General features: G+C 52.3%; 1 protein-coding gene across 1 annotated transcript in view; it reads right to left on the minus strand.

Annotated features, from left to right (window-relative positions):
* Window positions 1-23,839, minus strand: part of skic2 (SKI2 subunit of superkiller complex) — a 94,919-nt gene that overhangs the window by 44,416 nt on the left and 26,664 nt on the right. The window contains exons 14-16 of the mRNA XM_072475533.1: window positions 23,407-23,553; window positions 21,784-21,880; window positions 8,776-8,988 (exon numbers count right to left, since the gene is read on the minus strand). Coding sequence (XP_072331634.1) covers window positions 8,776-8,988; window positions 21,784-21,880; window positions 23,407-23,553 — 457 coding nt within the window. The remainder of the gene's footprint in view (window positions 1-8,775; window positions 8,989-21,783; window positions 21,881-23,406; window positions 23,554-23,839) is intronic.

The raw sequence follows: 23,839 nt of genomic DNA on the forward strand, positions 1-23,839 counted from the left end.
GTCTGTAACCCCCCCGATAAACACACCAAACCCCATCTCACTGTCTGTGACCCCCCCGCCCCCGATAAACACACCAAACCCCATCTCACTGTCTGTAACCCCCCCCCCCCGCGGTAAACACAGCAAACCCGTTCTCACTTTCTGTGACCCCCCACCCCCGCGGTAAACACAGCAAACCCCATCTCACTGTCTGTAACCCCCCCCCCCCCGCGGTAAACACACCAAACCCCATCTCACTGTCTGTAACCCCCCCGATAAACACACCAAACCCCATCTCACTGTCTGTGACCCCCCCCCCCCCGATAAACACACCAAACCCCATCTCACTGTCTGTAACCCCCCCCCCCCGCGGTAAACACAGCAAACCCCATCTCACTTTCTGTGACCCCCCACCCCCGCGGTAAACACAGCAAACCCCATCTCACTGTCTGTAACCTCCCCCCCCCAGCGGTAAACACACCAAACCCCATCTCACTGTCTGTAACCCCCCCGATAAACACATCAAACCCCATCTCACTGTCTGTGACCCCCCACCCCCGCGGTAAACACAGCAAACCCCATCTCACTGTCTGTAACCCCCCCCTCGCGGTAAACACACCAAACCCCATCTCACTGTCTGTAACCCCCCCGCCACCGATAAACACAGCAAACCCCATCTCACTGTCTGTAACCCCCCCCCCCCGATAAACACACCAAACCCCATCTCACTGTCTGTAACCCCCCCCCCGATAAACACACCAAACCCCATCTCACTGTCTGTGACCCCCCCCGATAAACACAGCAAACCCCATCTCACTGTCTGTAACCCCCCACCCTCCGATAAACACACCAAACCCCATCTCACTGTCTGTAACCCCCCCCGATAAACACACCAAACCCCATCTCACGGTCTGTAACCCCCCACCGATAAACACACCAAACCCCATCTCACTGTCTGTAACCCCCCCGATAAACACATCAAACCCCATCTCACTGTCTGTAACCCCCCCCCCCCCGATCAACGCACCAAACCCCATCTCACTGTCTGTGACCCCCCCCCCCGATAAACACACCAAACCCCATCTCACTGTCTGTAAACCCCCCCCCCGATAAACACACCAAACCCCATCTCATTGTCTGTAACCCCCCACCCCCCGATAAGCACACCAAACCCCATCTCACTGTCTGTAAACCCCCCACCCGATAAACACACCAAACCCCATCTCACTGTCTGTAACCCCCCCCCCGATAAACACACCAAACCTCATCTCACTGTCTGTAAACCCCACCCCGATAAACACACCAAACCCCATCTCATTGTCTGTGACCCCCCTCCCCGATAAACACACCAAACCCCATCTCACTGTCTGTAACCCCCCCCCCCCCCGATAAACACACCAAACCCCATCTCACTGTCTGTAACCACCCCCCGATAAACACACCAAACCCCATCTCATTGTCTGTAACCCCCCCCCCCCTCCGATAAACACACCAAACCCCATCTCACTGTCTGTAACCCCCCACCCCCCGATAAGCACACCAAACCCCATCTCACTGTCTGTAACCCCCCCCCCCCCGATAAACACACCAAACCCCATCTCACTGTCTGTGACCCCCTCCCGATAAACACACCAAACCCCATCTCACTGTCTGTAACCCCCCCCCCACCGATAAACACACCATACCCCATCTCACTGTCTGTAACCCCCCCCCCCCCCGATAAACACACCAAACCCCATCTCACTGTCTGTAACCCCCCCCCGATAAACACACCAAACCCCATCTCACTGTCTGTAACCCCCCCCCCCGATAAACACACCAAACCCCATCTCACTGTCTGTAACCCCCCCCCCAGCCCGATAAACACACCAAACCCCATCTCACTGTCTGTAATACCCCTCCCCCCGATAAACACACCAAACCCCATCTCACTGTCTGTGACCCCCCCCCCCCCCCCGAAAAACACACCAAACCACATCTCACTGTCTGTAACCGCCCCCCCTTGGTAAACACACCAAACCACATCTCACTGTCTGTAACCCCCCCCCCGATAAACACACAAACCCCATCTCACTGTCTGTAACCCCCCCCGATAAACAAACCAAACCCTATCTCACTGTCTGTAACCCCCCCCCCCGATAAACACAACATACCCCATCTCACTGTCTGTAACCCCCCCCCCGATAAACGCGCCAAACCCCATCTCACTGTCTGTAACCCCCCCCGATAAACACACCAAACCACATCTCACTGTATGTAACCCCCCCCCCCGCGATAAACACACCAAACCCCATCTCACTGTCTGTAACCCCCCCACCCCCCGATAAACACACCAAACCCCATCTCACTGTCTGTAACCCCCCCCCCCGATAAACACACCAAACCCCATCTCACTGTCTGTAACCCCTCCCCCCGATAAACACACCAAACCCCATCTCTGTCTGTAACCCCCCCGATAAACACACCAAACCCCATCTCACTGTCTGTAACCCCCCCCCACCCCCGATAAACTCACCAAACTCCATCTCACTGTCTGTAACCCCCCACCCCCCGATAAACACACCAAACCCCATCTCACTGTCTGTAACCCCCCCCCGATAAACACACCAAACCCCATCTCACTGTCTGTGACCCCCCCCCCCCCCGATAAACACACCAAACCCCATCTCACTGTCTGTAACCCCCCACCCCCCGAAAAACACACCAAACCACATCTCACTGTCTGTAACCCCCCCCCCCGGTAAACACACCAAACCACATCTCACTGTCTGTAACCCCCCCCCCCCGATAAACACACAAACCCCATCTCACTGTCTGCAACCCCCCCCCCCCCCGATAAACACACCAAACCCCATCTCACTGTCTGTAACCCCCCCCCCCCCGATAAACACAGCAAACCCCATCTCACTGTCTGTAACCCCCCCCCGATAAACACACCAAACCCCATCTCACTGTCTGTAACCCCCCCCCCCGATAAACACACCAAACCCCATCTCACTGTCTGTAACCCCCCCCCCAGCCCGATAAACACACCAAACCCCATCTCACTGTCTGTAATACCCCTCCCCCCGATAAACACACCAAACCCCATCTCACTGTCTGTGACCCCCCCCCCCCGATAAACACACCAAACCCCATCTCACTGTCTGTAACCCCCCCCCCCCGAAAAACACACCAAACCACATCTCACTGTCTGTAACCGCCCCCCCTTGGTAAACACACCAAACCACATCTCACTGTCTGTAACCCCCCCCCCCCGATAAACACACAAACCCCATCTCACTGTCTGTAACCCCCCCCCCCGATAAACACACAAACCCCATCTCACTGTCTGTGACCCCCTCCCGATAAACACACCAAACCCCATCTCACTGTCTGTAACCCCCCCCCCACCGATAAACACACCATACCCCATCTCACTGTCTGTAACCCCCCCCCCCCCCGATAAACACACCAAACCCCATCTCACTGTCTGTAACCCCCCCCCGATAAACACACCAAACCCCATCTCACTGTCTGTAACCCCCCCCCCCGATAAACACACCAAACCCCATCTCACTGTCTGTAACCCCCCCCCCAGCCCGATAAACACACCAAACCCCATCTCACTGTCTGTAATACCCCTCCCCCCGATAAACACACCAAACCCCATCTCACTGTCTGTGACCCCCCCCCCCCCCCCGAAAAACACACCAAACCACATCTCACTGTCTGTAACCGCCCCCCCTTGGTAAACACACCAAACCACATCTCACTGTCTGTAACCCCCCCCCCGATAAACACACAAACCCCATCTCACTGTCTGTAACCCCCCCCGATAAACAAACCAAACCCTATCTCACTGTCTGTAACCCCCCCCCCCGATAAACACACCATACCCCATCTCACTGTCTGTAACCCCCCCCCCGATAAACGCGCCAAACCCCATCTCACTGTCTGTAACCCCCCCCCCGATAAACACACCAAACCACATCTCACTGTATGTAACCCCCCCCCCGCGATAAACACACCAAACCCCATCTCACTGTCTGTAACCCCCCCACCCCCCGATAAACACACCAAACCCCATCTCACTGTCTGTAACCCCCCCCCCCGATAAACACACCAAACCCCATCTCACTGTCTGTAACCCCTCCCCCCGATAAACACACCAAACCCCATCTCTGTCTGTAACCCCCCCGATAAACACACCAAACCCCATCTCACTGTCTGTAACCCCCCCCCACCCCCGATAAACTCACCAAACTCCATCTCACTGTCTGTAACCCCCCACCCCCCGATAAACACACCAAACCCCATCTCACTGTCTGTAACCCCCCCCCGATAAACACACCAAACCCCATCTCACTGTCTGTGACCCCCCCCCCCCCGATAAACACACCAAACCCCATCTCACTGTCTGTAACCCCCCCCCGATAAACACACCAAACCCCATCTCACTGTCTGTAACCCCCCCCCCCGATAAACACACCAAACCCCATCTCACTGTCTGTAACCCCCCCCCCAGCCCGATAAACACACCAAACCCCATCTCACTGTCTGTAATACCCCTCCCCCCGATAAACACACCAAACCCCATCTCACTGTCTGTGACCCCCCCCCCCCCCCCGAAAAACACACCAAACCACATCTCACTGTCTGTAACCGCCCCCCCTTGGTAAACACACCAAACCACATCTCACTGTCTGTAACCCCCCCCCCGATAAACACACAAACCCCATCTCACTGTCTGTAACCCCCCCCGATAAACAAACCAAACCCTATCTCACTGTCTGTAACCCCCCCCCCCGATAAACACACCATACCCCATCTCACTGTCTGTAACCCCCCCCCCGATAAACGCGCCAAACCCCATCTCACTGTCTGTAACCCCCCCCCCGATAAACACACCAAACCACATCTCACTGTATGTAACCCCCCCCCCGCGATAAACACACCAAACCCCATCTCACTGTCTGTAACCCCCCCCCCGATAAACACACCAAACCCTATCTAACTGTCTGTAACCCCCCCCCCCCGATAAACACACCATACCCCATCTCACTGTCTGTAACCCCCCCCCCCGATAAACGCGCCAAACCCCATCTCACTGTCTGTAACCCCCCCCCCCCCCGATAAACACACCAAACCACATCTCACTGTATGTAACCCCCCCCCCGCGATAAACACACCAAACCCCATCTCACTGTCTGTAACCCCCCCACCCCCCGATAAACACACCAAACCCCATCTCACTGTCTGTAACCCCCACCCCCCCGATAAACACACCAAACCCCATCTCACTGTCTGTAACCCCTCCCCCCGATAAACACACCAAACCCCATCTCTGTCTGTAACCCCCCCGATAAACACACCAAACCCCATCTCACTGTCTGTGACCCCCCCCCCCCCCGATAAACACACCAAACCCCATCTCACTGTCTGTAACCCCCCCCCCCCCCCGAAAAACACACCAAACCACATCTCACTGTCTGTAACCCCCCCCCCCCCCCCGGTAAACACACCAAACCACATCTCACTGTCTGTAACCCCCCCCCCCGATAAACACACAAACCCCATCTCACTGTCTGCAACCCCCCCCCCCGATAAACACACCAAACCCCATCTCACTGTCTGTAACCCCCCCCCCCGATAAACACACCAAACCACATCTCACTGTCTGTAACCCCCCCCCCCCGATAAACACACCAAACCCCATCTCACTGTCTGTAACCGCCCCCCCGATAAACACACCAAACCCCAGCTCACTGTCTGTAACCCCCCCCACCCGATAAACACACCAAACCCCATCTCAAACCCCATCTCACTGTCTGTAACCCCCCCCGCCCCCGATAAACACACCAAACCCCATCTCACTCTCTGTCACCCCCCCCGCCCCCCGATAAACACACCAAACCCCATCTCACTGTCTGTAACCCCCCCGCCCCCCGATAAACACACCAAACCCCATCTCACTGTCTGTAACCCCCCCCCCCCCCCGATAAACATACCAAACCTCATCTCACTGTATGTAACCCCCCCCGCGATAAACACACCAAACCCCATCTCACTGTCTGTAACCCCCCCACCCCCCGATAAACACACCAAACCCCATCTCACTGTCTGTAACCCCCCCCCCACCCGATAAACACACCAAACCCCATCTCACTGTCTGTAACCCCCACCCCCCCCCCCCCCCCGCCCCCGATAAACACACCAAACCCCATCTCACTGTCTGTAACCCCCCCGCCCCCCGATAAACACACCAAACCCCATCTCACTGTCTGTAACCCCCCCCCCCCCGATAAACACACCAAACCCCATCTCACTGTCTGTAACCCCCCCCCCCCCCGATAAACACACCAAACCCCATCTCACTGTCTGTAACCCCCCCCCCAGCCCGATAAACACACCAAACCCCATCTCACTGTCTGTAATACCCCTCCCCCCGATAAACACACCAAACCCCATCTCACTGTCTGTGACCCCCCCCCCCCGATAAACACACCAAACCCCATCTCACTGTCTGTAACCCCCCCCCCCCGAAAAACACACCAAACCACATCTCACTGTCTGTAACCGCCCCCCCTTGGTAAACACACCAAACCACATCTCACTGTCTGTAACCCCCCCCCCCCCGATAAACACACAAACCCTATCTCACTGTCTGTAACCCCCCCCCCGATAAACACACCAAACCCTATCTAACTGTCTGTAACCCCCCCCCCCGATAAACGCGCCAAACCCCATCTCACTGTCTGTAACCCCCCCCCCCCCCGATAAACACACCAAACCACATCTCACTGTATGTAACCCCCCCCCCGCGATAAACACACCAAACCCCATCTCACTGTCTGTAACCCCCCCACCCCCCGATAAACACACCAAACCCCATCTCACTGTCTGTAACCCCCCCCCCCCCGATAAACACACCAAACCCCATCTCACTGTCTGTAACCCCTCCCCCCGATAAACACACCAAACCCCATCTCTGTCTGTAACCCCCCCGATAAACACACCAAACCCCATCTCACTGTCTGTGACCCCCCCCCCCGCCCGATAAACACACCAAACCCCATCTCACTGTCTGTAACCCCCCCCCCCCCGAAAAACACACCAAACCACATCTCACTGTCTGTAACCCCCCCCCCCCCCCGGTAAACACACCAAACCACATCTCACTGTCTGTAACCCCCCCCCCGATAAACACACAAACCCCATCTCACTGTCTGCAACCCCCCCCCCCCCGATAAACACACCAAACCCCATCTCACTGTCTGTAACCCCCCCCCCCCCCGATAAACACACCATACCCCATCTCACTGTCTGTAACCCCCCCCCCCCGATAAACGCGCCAAACCCCATCTCACTGTCTGTAACCCCCCCCCCCCGATAAACACACCAAACCACATCTCACTGTCTGTAACCCCCCCCCCCCGATAAACACACCAAACCCCATCTCACTGTCTGTAACCGCCCCCCCGATAAACACACCAAACCCCAGCTCACTGTCTGTAACCCCCCCCACCCGATAAACACACCAAACCCCATCTCAAACCCCATCTCACTGTCTGTAACCCCCCCCGCCCCCGATAAACACACCAAACCCCATCTCACTCTCTGTCACCCCCCCCGCCCCCCGATAAACACACCAAACCCCATCTCACTGTCTGTAACCCCCCCGCCCCCCGATAAACACACCAAACCCCATCTCACTGTCTGTAACCCCCCCCCCCCCCGATAAACATACCAAACCTCATCTCACTGTATGTAACCCCCCCCGCGATAAACACACCAAACCCCATCTCACTGTCTGTAACCCCCCCACCCCCCGATAAACACACCAAACCCCATCTCACTGTCTGTAACCCCCCCCCCACCCGATAAACACACCAAACCCCATCTCACTGTCTGTAACCCCCCCCCCCCCCCGCCCCCGATAAACACACCAAACCCCATCTCACTGTCTGTAACCCCCCCGCCCCCCGATAAACACACCAAACCCCATCTCACTGTCTGTAACCCCCCCCCCCCGATAAACACACCAAACCCCATCTCACTGTCTGTAACCCCCCCCCCCCCGATAAACACACCAAACTCCATCTCACTGTCTGTAACCCCCCCCCGATAAACACACCAAACCCCATCTCACTGTCTGTAACCACCCCCCCGATAAACACACCAAACCCCGTCTCACTGTCTGTAACCCCCCCCCCGTCCCCGATAAACACACCAAACCCCATCTCAGTGTCTGTAACCCCCCTCCCCGATGAACACACCAAACCCCATCTCATTGTCTGTAACACCCCCCGATAAACACACCAAACCCCATCTCAGTGTCTGTGACCGCCCCCCCCGATAAACACACCAAACCCCATCTCACTGTCCGTAACCCCCCCCCCCCGATAAACACACCAAACCCCATCTCACGGTCTGTAACCCGCCCCCCCCCCGCCCCCCGATAAACGCACCAAACCACATCTCACTGTCTGTAACCCCCCCCCCCCCCCGATCAACGCACCAAACCCCATCTCAGTGTCTGTGACCCCCCCCCCCCGATAAACACACCAAACCCCATCTCACTGTCTGTAACCCCCCCCCCCGATCAACGCACCAAACCCCATCTCACTGTCCGTAACCGCCCCCCCCCAAAAAAATCGACATCTTCCTGATTTGAGCAAACCTTATAGAAGCTGCCAGGCACATTCTCATTTTCAAAGTCAAATGCTGTGCATTCGAGGGAGGTACTGTACTGTTTCATCTCGTGGTACCCAGATGTAAAGGCCCAGTCCCACTCCGCTTCGCATCGTCATTTACCTGTGGTAACTCTCGGTCCGTGCCCTTTAACCGGGAGATGCACTTTTGGAAGAAAATGTGGATCTCGCTCTTTTCCACGGTGCTGGTGAGGTCGACGGTCGTGAGCATGTTGGCATTCTCATCGCAGCGGTTCCGCGAGAAGGTGAACGCCACGATGGGGAGGCTGTCTTTCTTCCGAAGCATGTCAATCAAGGATAACCACACACTTTTATCCTGCACCCAGTGAAATAGAGAAAGGTTTTAGAGACTGATGGAGAGTGTGCAAGGTTCTCAATAACATGGTGCTGGGGGTTGGGCTGGGCAGACAACATTCACCTCATTTCAACAGGTTAACAAATATAATCTGATGATACGCAGTTCATAAAATGGAAGGCATGGCTTGTTTATGCATCATTTCCAGCTCCTGCCCGGCATTTACCTGCTTCCCTCAGAAATTGCTGAGAGATTTCTGGTGATGGGGATGTGCTGAGCACTCACACATCAGGTGGCTCTCCTCCATAAGGCAAGATAATAGGCACCTTTAGCCGAAATTAGCCCATTTAAACCGGACTAAAACATCCCCTCACCCTCAACAACACTAAAAGCCCCCCCCCCCCCCCCCCCGCTCCCCGACCACCATCACCAGGGGATGGATTCAAGGCATTCTTCACTGGGAAAGACTTATCCTCAGGACCGGGAAAGGATCCCTCGCCGGATCAGACAAACGAATGCTTGCAGCAGGGACGGACACAAAAGCAGAGTCTATCAGGACACTGGGGCAGACCTGGGAAAGCGGCGGGCAGAATTTGACAGGGCTAAGTTGGTCCTGTACAAGAACAATATTAAACTCAGGATGTCGTACCCAGCCAGGCGGTGGGTAACAGACCAGAACAGGGAACATAATTTTACCGCCCCTGCAGATGAGGGCGAGTTCGTCCAAAAAAACTGGCTAGACAAATAACAAGTGAGACAGCAATGAGGTGGACACAAAAGAAGCGGAGAAATCCAATGAGCAATTCGCGTGGGACTACGCTGCATTGTTGTGAACCAGTTTGTAGAAAGGAGGGGACACGTGCAACAGAGCACAGGAGAGGGCGAGGAGGAGACAGAGGGGAAACCGGCATAGCGGGCGTAGGAAGGGGAGCTAGCGGGAAAGCTAGCGGCAGGAGGTATGAACGAGGGGGTGGACCCTGCCGCATCTCCCATCAGGGAGAGAGCGTCTGGTAATGGGGGTGGCGCACCACCAAGAGGAGGAAGCGGGGAGGCGGGGGGTGGGGGGGGAAGAGAACAAGACGGGGGGTCAGGAGGAGAGGGAAACAAATCCGCAGGGGGGAAGGACAGTGTGGGGGGGGGGGGGGGGGGGGGGGGGGGGGGGGGGGTGGCTTCAACAGGTCGCTCATGGAAACGTGGAACGAGATGACACTGCAAGCAGCCACTTTCGCGGGTTCCTGAACAAAGGGGAAATCCCAGATTGCAGAGGCTCACCAGTGGCGTACATACAGTTGGTGGCCACGTTGCTGGGTCCCTGGACAAAGGGAAACCCTGAAGGACAGGTGCCCATCCACGAGGTAAGTATGGTTATCCCACAGGAGAGGGGGAACACAACACGCCCCACCAGAATAGTTACCTGGAATGTCAGGGGACTCAATGGTCCAGTGAAAAGATCCAGTCTTTGCCCGCCTGAAAAAGTATGAAAGCCAACATAGTCTTCCTCCAAGAGACGCATCTGAGGGAGTAGGACCGACTGTAGGTAAGGAAAGGCTGGATGGGACGACCTACCATTCATGCTACGGGACAAGAGCTAGGGGTGCAGCCATACTGCTAAATAAGAGGACAATGTTTACTGCGACGAAGATGGTTCCGGACCTAGGGGGACGGTACGTCATGGTCAGCGGTGACCTGGACAGACACCAGTGGCCCTTGTTAACGTGAACGCTCCCAAGTGGGATGACACAGAGTTTGTAAAAAAAGAACATGGCGGAAATTTCCGACATAGATGCGCACTGACTGATCATGGGGTGGGGAGTGAACTTTAACTCTGTATAGGACCAACTGACGGACAGGTCAAATCCCAAAACCGGAAAAACGGCAGGCATGGCTAGAGAACGAGGGACATTTATGGAGCAGATGGGGATACATGTGGACCCATGGAGGCTCATGCCCCCAGGTGAGAAGTTCTTTTTTTTCCCGCAAGTACACAATGTCTATACCGGTCTAGATTTCTTTGTAGTAGGGAAACCGGTGCTTCCAGATCTAGTAGGAGCGGAAAACTCCGCGATTGCCACCTCCGACCACGCTCCACACGACATTGATGTGAGGTTGGAGATGGGCTGCTCCCAATGCGCCCCCTCCCCCCGCCAATGGAGGTTGGACTCAGCCCTTCTGGCCGACATGGTCTTCTGCCAGAAAACATCACAGCCCATAGACGAGTATAGTACTAACAACCAGTAGGGGGGAGACGCTGAAGGCTGTGATCAGAGGAGAGGGTATATCTAAAAGGCACGTAGAGACAGGGAAGAATGGGTGGCGAGGCAACAACTGATCGACTCCATTCTGGAGGTAGACAGAAGGAACTCCGAGGCCCCGACTGTAGAGCTTCTGGTGGAGAGAAAAAAGCTACAAATGGACTTTAATCTGTTATCCATCAGGAAAGCAGTGCACCAACTCCACCAGACACGGGGGTGGGGGGGTGGGGACCTTCTACGAACACGGAGACAAGGCTAGCCGCCTGCTGTCTCACCAGCTGAGAAAGCAGGCAGCAGGGAGATAGCCCAGGTGAAGGATAGCAAAGGCAAACTGTTAGCCGACCCAAAAAAGGGCACTCGGGGATGAAACAGTTTCTCGATGGACTGGACATGGCGGTCGTTGGGGAGAATAGGAGGGGGCTGGCAGCACCACGAGAACTGGGAGAGGTCTTGGAGAGCATCAGTTCCATGTCGGCGGGAAGGCGCAGGGACCCGATTCGTTTCCAGTGGACATCTACAAAAAATTTGCAACAGCACCGGCCCCGCATTTCCGGGAGATGTTCGCAGACTCGCTAGTGAGGGGCACCTTGCCTCCAACGCTAACACAGCCACCATATCGCTGATACCTATGAAAGACAAAGACACAACTGAATGCAGATCATATAGACCCATTTTGCTGCTCAACGTGGATGCGAAAACATGCAAATATTCTGGCATACCAGAGGTGGTCGCAGAGGACCAGACGAGCTTAGTCAAGGGTAGACAGCTAACAGCAAATATTAGGCGACTGCTCAACGTGATAATGACCCAATCCGGGGAGAGAACACCGGAGGTGATTGTCTCCCTGGACGAAGAAAAGGCCTTCGACAGAGTCGAGTGGAAGTACCTTATTGAAGTACTAGAACGGTTTGGCCTGGGGACAGGGTTCATCTCCTGGGTGAAACTCCTGTACAACGCCCAGAAATGGAATGGGTGAGGATGGAGAGCTCCTGTACAGGGACGACCTTCCAGGCTCTTGCCATGGCAGCACTCCCATCCCTGCCAGCCAAACACTTAACAAGCCCAGTCGTGGTAGCCACACTTCAAACCTGGAATCAACGGAGACAGTACTGCGGCAAGCACAGGTCCGTGCCGACCATAAGACATAGGAGCAGAATTAGGCCACTCAGCCCATCGAGTCTGCTCCACCATTCAGTCATGGCTGATATTTTTCTCATCCCCATTTTCCTGCCTTCTGCACATAACTCCTGATCCCCTTATTAATCAAGAACCTATCTATCTCTGTCTTAAAGACACTCAGAGATTTGGCCTCCACAGCCCTCTGCGGCAAAGAGTTCCACAGATTCACCACCCTCTGGCTGAAGAAATTCCTCCTCATCGTAGTTTTAAAGGATCGACCCTTCAGTCTGAGGCTGTGGCCTCGGGTTCTAGTTTTTCCTACAAGTGGAAACATCCTCTCCACGTCCACTCTATCCAGGCCTCGCAGTATCCTGCAAGTTTCAATAAGATCCCCTCCCCCCCTCATCCTTCTAAACTCCAACGAGTACAGACCCAGAGTTCTCAACCGCCCCTCATATGACAAGCTCTTCATTCCAAGGATCGTTCTGGTGTACCTCTTCTGGACCCTTTCCAAGGTCAGCACATCCTTCCTTAGATATGGGGCCCAAAACTGCTCACAATACTCCAAATGGGGTCTGACCAGAGCCTTAGTCAGCTTCAGAAGTACATTCCTGCTTTTTGTAATCTAGCCCTCGCGACACGAATGCTAACATTGCATTTGCCTTCCTAACTGCCGATTGAACCTTCATGTTAACCTTAAGAAAATCGTGAACGAGGACTCCTAAGTCCCTTTGTGCTTCTGATTTCCCGTTTAGAAAATAGTGTCTGCCACCATGATTCCTACCAAAGTGCATAATCTCACACTTTTTGACATTGTATTCCATCTGCCACTTCTTTGCCCACTCTCCTCGCCTGTCCAGGTCCTTCTGAAGCCTGCCTACTTCCTCAATACTACCTGTCCATCTACAGATCTTTGTATCATATCATAGAATTTACAGTGCAGAAGGAGGTCATCCGGCCCATCGAGCCGGCACTGGCCCATGGAAAGAGCACCTTACCCAAGCCCACACCGCAATCTTAGCAACAGTTCCTTCTTCCAGATAATTTATGTATATTGTGAAAAGTTGTGGTCCCAACACCGATCACTGAGGCACACCACTAGTCACCAGCTGCCATCCTGGAAAAGACCCCTTATCCCCACTCTCTGCCTTCTGCCAGTCAGCCAATCCTCTATCCATGCCAGTATTTTACCCTTAACACCATGGGCTCTTAGCTTATTTAACAGCTCCTATACGGCACCTTGTCAAAGGCGTTCTGTAAATCTAAATAAATCACATCCACTGGTTCTCCTTTGTCTAACTTCCTTGTTACCTCTCAGATTTGTCAGACATGACCTCCCCTTGACAAAGCTGTGCTGACTCAGTCCTATTTTATCATGCACTTCCAAGTACTTTGCAATCACATCTTTAATAATGGACTCTAAAATCTCACCTATGACTGAAGACAGGCTAACCGGCCTATAATTTCCCGTCTTCTGCCTCCCTCCCTTCTTAAACAGTGGTCTTACATTAGCCATTTTCCAGTCCTCTGGGATGCTACCTGCCTCCAGTGATTCCTGAAAGATCACCACAAATGCTTCCACAATCCCTTCAGCTATCTCTAGCCATGTAAGATGCCACCTTTAGGAGGTGGAGACAGGACAGTGGAGACTGTTCGGGACTTCTACACAGTGGGCAGGCTAGCGCCCTTAGATGTACTGACAGAAAAACCATAACTAACCAATAGGAACAACTGCGACACCTATAGGTAAAGAACTTCCTCCGCAAGGAGATCACAACATACCCACGGAAGCTGAGGCACACAGCGTTAGAGAAACTACTAGATGCAGGCAACCTAGAAGGGGAGATCTGAGGGGACCTGTACGGACGACTATTAGAAAGGGCATGCTCCCCATTGGACGAAACACGAGAAACGTGGGAGGAATAACTAGGGATAAAAATAGGGTGGGGACTCTGGAGCGAAGCCCTGAAGTGGGCCAACTCCGCCTCCACTTGCGCAAGGCAATTGCAATTGAAAGTTGAGGTGGAGTTGACACAGAGCGCCAACTGACAAGAACCCGAATGACTAGGCTTTTCCCCCAGAGGTGGAGGAAAAATGTGAATGGTGCCAGGGAGGCCTGGCCAACCACATCCACATGTTCTATAGTACCCAATTCATTTCTTTTTCCAATTAAGGAGCAATTTCGCGTGGCCAATCCACCTAACCTGCACATCTTTGGGTTGTGGGGGCGAGACCCACGCAGACACGGGGAGAATGTGCAAACTCCATATGGACAGTAACCCAGGACCAGGATTGAGCCCCGGGTCCTTGGCGCCGTGAGGCATCTGTGCTAATCACTGCGCCATCATGCCACCCCTGGGGAATGCTCCAGACTTGTCGGGTTCTGGGCAGAATTCTTGGAGGCAATGTTCAAGATTGTGCGAGCAAGGGTGTAGCCAAGCCCGAAAGTGGCAGTCTTTCGGATATCAGACCAGCCAGCCATTTATGGGAAAGGGGGCTGACACTCTTCCCTTTGCTTTCCTAATCGCCCGCTGAAGAACCTCAACTGGCGATCAGCAGCGCCAACCAAAGCTTCAGACTGGCTGGCAGACCTGTCACAGTTTCTCCACTGGAGAAGATCAAATTCACCATTCGGGGGTCAGAGCATGGCTTCCACAAACCTGTTTGAAGCCAACAGCCAATAGAGCAAGGGGAGAGTGGGGGGTGGAACCACACGGAGTCAACAAAGTGCTAGGGAACAGGCAGAGAGGAGAGGGGAGGGGTGAGGGGAAGCCAGGGCGAGGGGGGAAGCCAGGGAGAGAGGAGGGAGGGGTTGGCCATGGCAGGAATAGACATGAGGGGGCCAATTAATGTACAAGACCCCAAAGAAACACCTAAAGTTTGTTTTTGGGTGGGGGGGGGGGGGAAAGAAATGATGGGGTGGGGCCAAACGGCATGGGGCAGAGGGAGGAAAGAGGTTTGCATACGTAAATAGATGACAATCACCTTTTGTAAAATGTGTATTCCAATAAAATATCTTTAATAAAATAACAAAAAAGGGGGGTACGGTGGCGAAGGATGTGGGGTTATGGGGGTGCAATTCCAATGTTGAACTCTTGTAAATTGTATCTGATCCACATACCTTTTATTTATTGTGCAGTATATTAAACAAAAAACTTTTTTTTAAAACATTTTTTTTTTAAATTGCTGTGAGGTAGTCTGTAAGTTGAGCAATTTTGTGTCTAAAAGGCAAGTGGGTGCTTCTATTACATATTACAGTGTGTGTTTGTGTGTGTGTGTGTGTGTGTGTGTGTGTGTGTGTGTGTGCGCGCACGCACGTGCCTCTGCGTATTTGTGCGCTCTACCTGTTGATGCACGCGTGCCTCTGTGTGCCTGTGTATATGTGGATGCACACAAGCTAGATTAATATTCTAAGTTTCGATTTACTTGAAGCTTTTCACGTTTTGTTTCCTTGAAAGAACAAAGATATATGGTACGATGGAAGGAGGTTTTTCCCTGGGATAATTGAAGGCCCTGAGATTGCTTGATTGGCAACTAATAGCATGCAAATCTGTACAAAAATGTTTGGTATGAAATTGTCCTGGTGATACTTGATCAGTCAGTAAATCCGATGCCAAGAAGCTTGTGCAACTACACCGATCACATGTTTTACAGGAAAATGGTGCAACAAGTGGTTAATGACTGCCCACCTAAAAGCCTTGCATTACAGAAAGTACATGACAAGGCAGAGCATGCGAGCAGGAGGGGATTTTGTTCAGAGAGCATGGGCAATGCTGGCAAGGCCAGCATTTGTTGGCCATCCAGAATTGCCCGTGTGCTGAGCAGGGCAGAAGGCAGTTAGGGCCACCCACATTGCTGTGGGTTTAGAGTGACATAATATAATCTTTATTATTATCACAAGTAGGCTTACATTAACACTGCAATGCAGTTACTGTGAAAAGCCCCAAGTCGCCACATTCCAGTGCCTGTTTGGGTACACTGAGGGAGAATTCAGAACGTCTAATTCAGCTAACAGCACGTCTTTTGGTACTTGTGGGAGGAAACCGGAGCACCCGGAGGAAAACCACGCAGACACGGGGAGAACGTGCAGACTCAGCACAGACAGTGTCTCAAGGCGGGAATCAAACCTGGGACCCTGGGCGCTGACAGTGCTAACCACTGTGCTACCATGCAGGCCAGAACAGGAAAGGACGGCAGATGTCACTTCCCAAAGGACATTAGTGAACCAAGTGGTTTTTACAATAACCAGTGACAGTCAGAGATCAACCAACACCAACTTTATACTTCACATTTTGGATAACAATATTTTATAACTGACAAAAGGGTAATCTGGACTCGAAACGTTACCTCTCGTCTCTCCCTACAGATGCTGCCAGACCTGCTGAGATTTTCCAGCATTTTATAACAGAACTCAAATCCCACCAGCTGAACTCATGTCCACAGAATATTAGTCTGGGGTCTCTGGATTACTCGGCCAGTGAAATTACCACCTCTCCACCCTGGGACACTGAATGGGCGCAGGAGCTAGAGCAAGTGCGGCAGTCTAGAATAGGATCGATGTGGGAAGATGATAGAGAAATGAGGGAACAATGTAAAGGGGTTTTGACTGAAGCGAAGAATGGAGGTGGTAAGATCAATACTTGATATATTGCCGTTTCCAGAAAGCCCAAGAGCAAAATGAATGAGACAATTAATCTATACAGCGGTCATGTAAAGTGGCTCACCTTTAATTTCAAGCCCTTTAAAATGACTCCAAACTAGGGTCCAAACTGGGGTGGCCAGCACTGCTGCCTCACAGCACCAAGGGCCCGGGTTCGATTCCGGCCCTGGGTGACTTTGTGGAGTCTGCACGTTCTCCCAGTGTCTGGGTGGGCTTCCTCTGGGTGCTCCGGTTTCCTCCCACAGTCCAAAGATGTGCAGGTTAGGTGGATTGGCCATGCTAAATTGTCTCTTGGCCAAAGATATGGTTAGGTTACAGGGATAGGGCAGGGGAGTGGACCGACGTAGGGTGCTCTTTCAGAGGGTCGGTGCAGACTCGATCGGCCGGAAGGCCCCGTTCTGCACTGTGGGGACGATAAGCCCGAGAAGAATTCCTAAAACAATCTTAGAACAGGCGAATATTGCCATAAAACAAGAGGCGCTGAAATTTGGACACCTGATTCCACCCCCGTATCTCATCAATGAAGGCTGTCGCACCTTCCAGAAACACCTTCAGGTTTTTTTGCAGCAACATAAAGCATCAAATTTGAAAAAGCAATAAACAGATTAGGATGTCACCGTGGTGAGAAGTCATTTATAATGCTTGGGCTGGAACCAGCTCAGCAGTTACGGTTATTCCTCAATGTCTGAGCCTGGCATGTCACTGAGGCACTGGAAATGCCGTTTGAACCATCAAACAGTAACCTAGAACTGTCAGTGTGAACAGAAGGTTGAAAGTAGGAGCTTCAATGAAGCGAAATTAGCAATAGGGTGCTTGCGTGGTCGACTGCGCACGTGTACATGTGTCTGGGTGTGTAATTAAATGAGAATTCTTAGATGTTGAAAGCTGGAAGTCGCTTGGAAAGAGGCCCATGGTCAGATGAGGTCCAATGGGAGAGTAACTGGGCATATCGCAAATAAAAGCAAAATACAGCCGATGCTAGAAATCTGAAAGAAACGCAGAAATGCTGGGTAGATGGGAGGAGAACGGGGTTAAGACACTAAAAGATTTGTTTCTTGGGGGTCGGTTTGCAGGCTAGAGCACACCTCACAAGGGCGAGGATGAGCCGGCTCTTGGAGGGGGGGGGTTAGAAGGTGTGTGTGAATGTTGCGGGGGGGTGGGGGCGGAAAGAGGTTTTTGGGACAATCTCTAAAGTGGTGTACGTGAAACTGGACCCGGGCCCTCGTGAGGCCATATTCGGGGTGTCAGACCAGCTGGGGTTGGAAACGGGTGCGGAGGCAGATGTTGCAGCCTTCACCACGTTGATCGCCCGAAGGCAGATCCTGATGGGGTGGAGATGAACCTCTCCACCCTGTGCCCTGGCGTGGCGGGGGGGACCTGCTGGAATTCCTGACTCGTGAAAAGGTGAAATTGAACTGAGGAGAGGAATGGAGGGGTTCTACAATTCATGGGCGTTATTCATTATGCACTTCCAAGAATGGAATCACATCGAACATTGGGGTGGGAGGGTTGCGGGGAGGGGGGACTGTATGTGTTAATGGTGACTATGGGTGATTCCGGATTCCTTTTTGTCATTTGTTTATGTTAACATGCGGACTAATGTTTGGGGGTTGGGTGGGAGGATGGGATCGTTGTTATTGATATGGGGATTGGCATTCCATTGGTTACTGATTATTGTTGGGTGTAAACTTGGGAGAAAATGTGAAAAAGGAGAATTAAAAAATGTTTTTATACAAGAAATTCTGGGTCGGGTAGCACTGTGGTGCAGTGGTTAGCACTGTTGCCTCATGGCACCGAGGACCTGGGTTCAATCCCAGCCCCGGGTCATTGTTGGTATGGAGTTTGCACATTATCCCCGTGTCTGCGTGGGTTTCACCCCCACAACTCAGGAGGATTGGCCACGCTAAATTGCCCCTTAATGGGAAAAAAAAAATTGGGTACTCTGAATTTATTAAATATAAGAAATGCTGGGTAAACCTAGCAAGTCAGGCAGCAATTGTGGAGAGAGAAACAGAGTTAGCGTCTTGAGTCTGTATGACTTCTTCCGAGCAGAAGAGGGTGAAATGGGATGGGTTTCACACGGTATAATTGGGGCGCCGCAGGTGGAGGAAAGTAGGTCAGGGATGGGTGGAAGCCGAGAAAGATTGGACAAAGATGTCATGGGCACAAGACAAGGAAGTGTTAAGGACAAAAAAGGCACCGATAGTGGCAGCAAGGTACGTTAGGAGCATCAGTGGAAACATTTCAAGTCAAGATGAACTTTCCTCAGAGCAGGTCATCTCGACCAGAAACATTTCTCTTCGCAGATGCTGCCCGACCTGCTCAGGATTTCCAGCAATTGTTATTTCAGGTTTCCACCACCCGCAGTGCTTCGTTTTTGGAACCATATTACAAAGCCGTGTTGGGCTTTTTATTCCACATCACTTCATTAGGATTCTGCTGCAACTCAAGCTCATTCATGTGTGGAAGTGCTTTGGTGTACAATACATTGGTTCAACAATCTGATAAGAAATTTGAAGAGATGACTGGTTAGCCAATATGAGCGGGCCCATGGGAACAATGACGCGTTGGAGGATAGGACTGGAGGGAGTTATGGCACTGGCTCGCTGAGGAGGGCGCCCTGCCCCCGAGCCTGAAACTCCGGGTTAAGTGCACTAAGCTGCAAACCCTTCCAAACACGCCAATGGCTGGTGTCATGTGAGAGTACCTTTAAGAAATGGGTGTTTATAAATGGGTGTGTATATAAATATCTGTCGTGAGAGTACCTTTAAGAAATGGGTGTTTACTACTGCAGTGATGTCAGAGAGTGGGTGGGGCTGGGCTGTGTCAGCTTTTTACTTTCGTTTTAGGCTGTTTGCTGCAGGGTGTTTTATAGTTTCGTTTTCAGAGCTGGATAGCTGCAGTCACAGCCAGAAGGTGTATTAGAGTCTCTCTCTGTAATCTAAAGACTGTAAACCGATCCTGGTGATTTAAAACTAATGACTTTAACCTGATGTGCTTCTGGTAAAAGGTGTTTTAAGTCTCATGGATATTAAAAGGAAAACTTAAAGGATTACTTAGTGTTGTATTCTTTGGCGGTTGTATTTAATTGATGGTTGCTAAGATGTTCACTGTATGTTTTAAAAAGGTTAACTTGAGTTCATAGAATAAACATTGTTTTGCTTTAAAAAATACTTTTCCATTTCTGCTGTACCACACCTGTAGAGTGGGCCGTGTGCTCCCCATACCACAATCTTTTAAAAGTTGTGGGTCAGGTGAACTCCATGATACACTTTGAGCTTCTCTAAACCCTGGCCCATAACACTGGCGGTAGGAGTGGGAGAGAGGCCTGGTCAGCCACATTTGATGTGGAATGGCTCCGCTCAGCTAGAAGCCCCTGGCGACAGACAAGCGGCCTGTCCCAGGAATTACTATCTATAGAAACAGATAAAAATCTGCCTTAGTGCACCACTAGGTGTGGGAGGAGAATTGGAATTGGAAAGTCACTGGCTATGGGGATCGGCCATAAGATAGAGAAAGGATGAAGAGCTTGTCATATGAGCATCGGTTGAGGACTCTGGGTCTGTACTCGTTGGAGTTTAGGATGAGGGGGGATCTTATTGAAACTTACAGTACTGCGGGGCCTGGATAGAGTGGACGTGGAGAGGATATTTCCACTTGTAGGAAAAACTACAACCAGAGGACACAATCTCAGACTAAAGGGACGATCCTTTAAAACAGAGATGAGGAATTTCTTCAGCCAGAGGGTGGTGAATCTGTGGAACTCTTTGCCACAGAAGGCTGTGGAGGCCAAATCACTGAGTGTCTTTAAGACAGAGATAGATAGGTTCTTGATTAATAAGGGGATCAATGGTGATGGGGAGAAGGCAGGAGAATGGGGATGAGAAAATATCAGCCATGATTGAATGGCGGAGCAGAATCGATGGGCCCAGTGTCTTAATTCTGCTCCTATGTCTTATGGTCTAATTGACCAAAGATAGAAAGTGCGTGGAAAGGAAAGGCTCAAGGTGTTAATGGCAGGTGGGTGACATTAAAGGTGCATTTTTCAACCCAAGGCTTAGACATCTTATGGGGGTAGTTCTAATCAGATAAATCTTTATAGGGCTGAAAGGCCTCGCCAATGATCCAACAAGGAGTACCCCTAAAGAAAAAGGTAAGAGACTGGGAGAGTTCAGTAAAGTTAGGCGGTCCTGAGTGATTTGAGAGGTGGTGATGATATGAGGCACTGCGCAAAGAAGAGAACAGACAGAAAGAAATACAGCGGCCAGGTGTCCTGTCTGCACTGGAGCCACACTCGCTACCAGTCACCGTAGTATGTTGAGTGTGTTCTATTTAATTTTAAACGCTAATTAAACTCATCCCGCCATACTGGTTGCAGTCGATCAGGATTTATCAGTGATAACATCAACCATCTTAAGATACAAATTAGTACTCATCTCCCCAACCCCAGCAGCCACCTCTCCCCGACTTCCCTCTTCCCCAGCCATCCTCCCTGTCCCCTCTCCCTGATACACCGATCACACCCGCCCCTCCAGCAATGGAAAAAAAATCCTCCCACTCAACCCCAACTTTCCAGGCCCCCTCCCCAGTCTCCCAGAGGACCAAAAGACCCCCCCCCCACCCACCCACCCACCCGCTTTCCAGCCCTTCTCCCTCTTCAGCCTCCTCTCCCCGGGTCCATTCCCTCGCCCTGCAGTTCAAACAGGGAGTACAGCACCCAGACGTGATGAAGCATTTATGAAGGACAAATGAGCGGCTTTCTTCAGAGAGCAGAAAAATTCCCACCTGGCTGGGGCCTCCATAGTGTACTGGCTGCTTGGCTCCAAAGGACTGTGAGTGCTTGCTGGCACGTTCCTTCTTGGCTTCCACCGCTGCGTAGTACCTGGCCATCAGCAGCAGAGGGAGACAAGAGTAAAACTGTGAGTACCCGGAGGACAGACTAAGCAATGCGACGACCAGCTAGTTAACAAAGCAGGATATGAAAGACTGACTTATGGGTCTGGATTCTCCAAAAATGGGACTATGTCCCCACGGCCTCGTTAAAAAGGCTGGTGTTTTACTCCCCATTTGCCTGCAAAAAATATAAGTCGATTCAATGCCCTGCAGGGGGCTAGCAGGGACCCAGGGAGCTTCACGCAGCTTTGGCTGCGGATACGGGCCCCCGCAATTCCGGTTCCGAGTCCGCGCATGCGCGGCAGCTTCCAGAGGACCAACACGGACAATGTAGGCCCCCCTGATTGGCTGCGCGCAGCACGGTAGCATAGTGGTTAGCACAATTGCTTCACAGCTCCAGGGTCCCAGGTTCGATTCCCGGCTGGGTCACTGTCCGTGCGGAGTCTGCATGCTCTCCCCATGTCTACGTGGGTTTCCTCCGGGTGCTCCGGTTTCCTCCCACAGTCCAAAGATGTGCAGGGTAGGTGGATTGGCCATGCTAAATTGCCCTTAGTGTCCAAAAAGGCTAAGTGGGTGTTGCTGGGTTGGGGGGATAGGGTAGATTGAGTGGGTTGCTCTTTGTAAGGGCCAGTGCAGACTCGATGGGCCGAATGGCTTCCTTCTGCACTGTAAATTCTATGATCGCTGCCCCGGCCTCACCCATAAGGCCCCCCCGGTGCTCGATCACCCCGCCCCACACCAGGGCAGCCGGGGACTGAGTCCATAGCCACCGTGCAAGAGTCCCGGTCGGCCATACCATATTAGTTCCACGCCGTCGGGAACTCGGCCAGCCGGGAGCGGAGTATAGCTGGGAGGGCCTCTGGCAAACGATTCTCCAGGGCCCAGAGAATCGCCGGAGTGGCGCCGGGCCCGATTCAGGCGGAAACACGATTTCAGCACGGGGCTGCGGAGAATCCAGCCAATGGTTTCTGAAGTGATGGTTATTATTCTACAGATTGCAAAGTAAAACCTATCAATATGCAGGAGCAAAAAATTTATAGGCAGAGATGAGTACTGGGTGTCTTCCGGATGCGAAGGATTAAGAAAAACAGGGGAAAAAAACATGCATTTAACTAGCGCCACTCATAACGTTAGTATGTCCCAAAGTGCTTTCCAGCCAATTCGGTATTTTATCATTAAGTGTAGTCAATGTTGTAATGGAGGAAACGCAGCAGTCATTTTGCATCCAATATGCTCTCAGAAAAAAGCAATGTGACAATGAATAGGTAATCTGCTTTATAATGTTCATTGAGGGCTAACTGTTGGCCAAGACACCGGAGAGAATTCCCCAGCTGCCTTCTCTTCCATCAGACTTGGTTTGAAGTCACATTCAACAGTACAGGACCCTCAAAGTGCGGTGCTCCCTCGGCACCGACCCTCCGGCACGCACACACCACACACACACACAGGTGCGCGTACAGATGCTCTAACAATATCCAGGGTGAAACATCACACAAATACACCCACTGCACTCACCCTTTGGTGAGGAAGTTTCCCTGAGCATCGACCAGTAGGAAGAGTTCGCTCTGTGTCTTCTGGCTGTTGCCCGTGTACAGATGGTGCTCCAGGGGCACCGGCCGCTTCATGGTGCTGATCACATAAATTTTCTTCTGCTTTATCCTCCTGCAATGGGAGTGGGGGGGGGGGGGGGGGGGGGGGGGAAGCAAGAGACTGGGGTCAGAAGCTGCCTACTTGGGCTTCAGTGGATAAAGAGATTGGAAGAGTGCAAACATTGAAACCAGTAGATGCAGACACCAGTCGAACACCAGTCGATACAGACCGCCCATTTGGCACCAGAATGGGGATGCAGGAAGGTCGGAAATAAAAAAAAACCTAAATCAATCTTAGATACTGATGACAAGCAGTGCCGAATTTTGGAACAGTGAATGGGTTCACGGAGGCTCTGCTC

Source organism: Scyliorhinus torazame, chromosome 14, assembly GCF_047496885.1.
Source record: "Scyliorhinus torazame isolate Kashiwa2021f chromosome 14, sScyTor2.1, whole genome shotgun sequence".
In the NCBI taxonomy this organism is placed as follows: Eukaryota; Metazoa; Chordata; class Chondrichthyes; order Carcharhiniformes; family Scyliorhinidae; genus Scyliorhinus; species Scyliorhinus torazame.